The following is a 4368-nucleotide window of genomic DNA, read 5'->3' on the forward strand; positions in this document are numbered from 1 at the left end:
AAATTGTTTCAAAATCGTTCAACACGGGTCCAACGATGGACGTTTGTTGAACGGTTATTTGGACGCTGTCCAAATTGGTCCAACAAACGTCCTTCATTGGACAATTTTGAAACCAACCGTTCTTAGAGGGCAGAAGTTGCCAAATGGTCCATAGATTTCATCTAGGACTTCATATTCACTACTGTAACAGTAACGGTCCATTTATTCACCTGGATGAAAACCGGTTTTCGTTGAAAACCGGTTTACAGCTAATTGGTGACCAGCAACCTGAAAACTGGTTTTCAGCGAAACCGGTTTTCATCCAGTGAAAAAATTGGCCGTAAGGTAAAAAGCAGCCCACTGCTAGGCAGCCATTTTGTACTAGCCAACATCTGCCTTTGTTAAAATCAAAACAACCCAATGCTATGGCACGGGCGACGTGGGCCTAGAAGCGCCTAGGCCCATCATATGTTGACTACTGTCAAAGTCTGTATATCCCCATAGCAGATGACAGGAGTGACACCCTCCTGGTAAAAAGGCTTTGAAAGAAAATTTATTCGACAAAAAAGAATTGCGACTATGGTATACGGCAACACTGTTATCTAGTCGTTTTATCGACTCGTCACGGAACGGAATGTTTTGACGTTTGTTTTTGTCAAAACAAACATCTTCAGCAATCGACACGAACGACATGAAAATTTTAATCTCTTGTTTCCTGATTGAATATTAAAAAATGGTGCATTGAGTGATTGTATAATTTCGTATTGATCGTCCAACGAACGACCCCATCATCGAAAGATGGCCCGCCATCGGCGTACGGTGAGTGATGTGTTCAATATCGAAATGGCGAACGGGTCGGGTTCGCAGCAAGAGCAAGAACCAGTCCAACAGCAGAGAAAAATAAACTTTGCGGATATTTCCAAGTGTTCGCCTTCGTCCTCGTCCAGCGATTTCCAAAACACTAGCGATAGTAATTTTCTGCTGCGAACGGATGCGGCCTACAGACGACAGTATTGTTACGGTAGTATTGAGAAACAAAGCCAGGGTACGGAAGAAAATGTGTATGACGGCACCGAGTGCGATGATGATTACGAGACGGAGGAGGGTGAAGTCGACGAGGACGAGATACGGGATTTCGAGAGCATACGAGACAGCCAGTTTGAAACAAGTGCCGCCGATTGCAGCAAAACGAGTCGAGTGGCAGTCGATGTAAGTGTTTACTTCCGTATAGGGGAAAGGTAACTGGAGTGGTTACCACAGGAAAGGGACACCATATCTCAAAAACTGTAATGCTGGTATAATAAAAATGCGATCTTTTGAATATTTAACTAAAGTAACATTCTCTAGAACTTTTAGATCTTAACCACAATGTCTTAAAAACCAACAATCAGTCGCATGTTATTTATTGAAATATCTATCGTTTCAGAGCTTCCGTAGATGGTCGGCGAATTTTGGTAAAAGCATAAAGAACAATAAACGTAATATGTACAATAAAACAATCAGGTTTATGCCATCACGACTACAGAAAAGTAAGTACATATTGTAACATATATGAAATATTTCATCCATCTAATAGTGTATGGTACAAAATGTTACCTAAAGTTTTACATAGCTTACACTCAACATTGCTTTTTCCAGCTTTGTCCATCAATGGGGACCTTATGACGAGTACTACCTCCGATGTGGAACATATAACTATGGAACTAGAACAGAGGGAGCAACTAATGGAAGACAATCCACTGTCGGAGCAACTTCGTATAGACGCAATCAAATCAATGGCACAAACGTTATCCATCAAACGTCAGATTCGAGCCAATCTAACTCGAACGGTTACCCGTCGTTCGGTTAGCCGATCGAAATCAATGAGCTTTCTACGAAAATGCAAATACAGTAGCAAAATTTACGCTAGCCGGTTTGTCAAATTCGTCAGGCATATCATCACAAATTTCGAGTTGTTCTACGGAAGCATGAAAGAGATCGAGGGACATTTCGGCAGTCGGATCAGTGCCTACTTCAAGCTTCTCCGTTGGCTGCTGGTGCTCAATTTAATCGTGGTTATTTTCGTATTTTGGTTTGTTACATTCCCACAGATCCTTTATACAGGGGTGCAAAATTCTGAAGCACGGGTGTTGAATACAACGGTTGACGATGAAGTTGAAGCAAGAGTACTTAGAAACACTCGATCAAACTTCCAACTAACCGATATTTTTACTGGAGAGGTAAGTTGAAAATTAAATCCAACACGAACAGCTTCAATCTATAGCATTTTTGTATTTCGCAAGCTATCAAAGTTGGAAAATCTGGGTTGGTAAATGTTTGTTTGTATCCATTCAAAAACACTAAATCGTTAAAAATATTTCAGGGCTACTTCACCGATTCCATCTTGTTCTACGGTTTCTACAGCAATTCTTCCTTCACGCTGCTTCCGGGGACATCGGAGTACAGTCTGCCTCATGCTTACTTTCTTACGGTCATCATAATGTACCTGGCAACGTTTGCATTCGTTTCACTCAGCATGGCCCGTTCCTATCGGATAAGCTTCATCGAAGCTAGTGGAGCCGTGCACAATGTGCTTACACACAAAATCTTCTGCTCCTGGGACTTTGGAATAGCAAATGAGAAAGCTGCTCAACTAAAACACTCCAGCATCTATCAAGATCTTCGGGAGTATTTGACAATAATCAATCGTTCCGAGGGACCGTCTGGCAAATGGCAAAGCGTTCGAAGTTATCTATTTCATCTGACAGCTCATTTGATAGTGTTAATAATGATCACTGCCGTTGGATACGGGATATGGATGCTCCTGCAACAGTTTGGTGAAACGGAACACTTCAGTACATGGTCAGCCCTGTACGTATCAATAGCCATCAACATTACCATGTTGGTGTTTCAATACGTGTTCAAGTTTATTGCCAAGTAGGTGGTTGCGGGTCCAGTTATCGCTGGTTTCGAAATTAACTTTTTGTTGATCTTTACAGAAAAGAAGACTACCGCCGATCATCAACAGCACTGAACATCAACCTGATGCGAAATTTCCTGCTCCAGCTGTGCATCGTCAGTGTTCTCTTGTTCTATTGGTTGACGCGATCATACGAGAGTTGCTGGGAAACTTCGATCGGGCAGGAAATCTACCGGCTAGTCATCATAGACTTCATCATATCGGTCCTTTTCTTAGCCTTCCTTCAGGCATCCCGCTACGCTATAAATCGCTTGTACTGGCGCACCGTCTCCCTGCCTGAATTTTGCCTCACCAATAATAGCCTTGGCCTAGTCTACAATCAAACGTTGTTATGGTTTGGATTGCTGTTTTCCCCTCTGCTATGCATCATCGTCACTGTTAAGTTGATTATGATTTTCTACGTTAAAAAGCTTAGTTTGATCTACTTTTGCAAACCACCAATCAAGCTGTGGCGCTCAAATCAAACCCAAACCCTCTTTCTGGTGTTAGTGTTTGTATCACTTTTCGGAGTAATCGTTACGCATGGATACATAATGACGCAGGTTGCTGTGAGTGACGAATGCGGTCCGTTCCGGGACAACACCTACATGTATCAACTATTCATGCAGGGAATTCTTAAGTTAAAGGAGGAACATTTCTTTTGGAAAATTTTTATCTACATAACCAAACCTGCTATCATTGGGGGTCTTCTGCTAACGATGGCTGTAGTTGCATACTATCTGAGGGCAAAATCTAAGGCGCAGATAGCGAAAGTCAAACTGTTGAAGGAAATGCTCTGTATGGAGGCTAAGGACAAAGAGTTTCTATTGGCAAATATAAGTAAGATAACCCGTGGGAAAGGCTGGACCTTTGACAATGAACTGCTGAACGGACGAAAGAATAGTGCCGATAAGTACTCTAGTGATCCAAGTGGAACGTGGCGTTATGCCGAGAGTCCCAGAAAAATTAGCGGGAACTCGGTGGCAATGGAGCACGATGAGAATCCCAGTGGTGATGGGTATCAACGTAAGTTATCTCCTATCATCTAACTTTAAATAATTCAATGAATTCGCGTCTTTCAGGCATTGATGAATCTGGCGATGGACAAGTTCGAATGAAACGATTTTGAAGATTTTACGACACACGGTGCCAAATATTTATCCGGATATTCACTTAAGTATTATATTATGATAGTTATTGATTGGTTTATAAATAAATATTTATAACAAGCTTTCAAAAAATTTTTAAAGTATAACTCCCAATCGTGTAAATAAACACAAGTGTTATTCCGTTTTTAAGAATGCCTTTGCCTGTTTTTGCCTGAGATCAAAGTCGGTTCTGTCAGATTTAATCCTGTAAAATCATAGAACCCAACATATTTATTTTCCGAAGTAAACTGCAAGTTGAGGTACCGTGACCTGCTCTAATTCCGCGCAGCCGTCTTCTTTTTC

General features: G+C 41.5%; 1 protein-coding gene across 1 annotated transcript; it reads left to right on the forward strand.

Annotated features, from left to right (window-relative positions):
* Positions 1 to 620: 620 nt before the first annotated feature.
* LOC131678960 (transmembrane channel-like protein 7) lies at positions 621 to 4150 on the forward strand. The gene is made up of 6 exons (XM_058959426.1): positions 621 to 1188; positions 1406 to 1508; positions 1618 to 2198; positions 2342 to 2895; positions 2958 to 3943; positions 4000 to 4150. The coding sequence occupies exons 1-6, from the start codon at positions 778 to 780 to the stop codon at positions 4044 to 4046; spliced, it is 2682 nt and encodes an 893-aa protein (XP_058815409.1). The 5' UTR covers positions 621 to 777; the 3' UTR covers positions 4047 to 4150.
* Positions 4151 to 4368: the final 218 nt, after the last annotated feature.

This window comes from Topomyia yanbarensis, chromosome 1 (assembly GCF_030247195.1).
Source record: "Topomyia yanbarensis strain Yona2022 chromosome 1, ASM3024719v1, whole genome shotgun sequence".
Taxonomy (NCBI): Eukaryota; Metazoa; Arthropoda; class Insecta; order Diptera; family Culicidae; genus Topomyia; species Topomyia yanbarensis.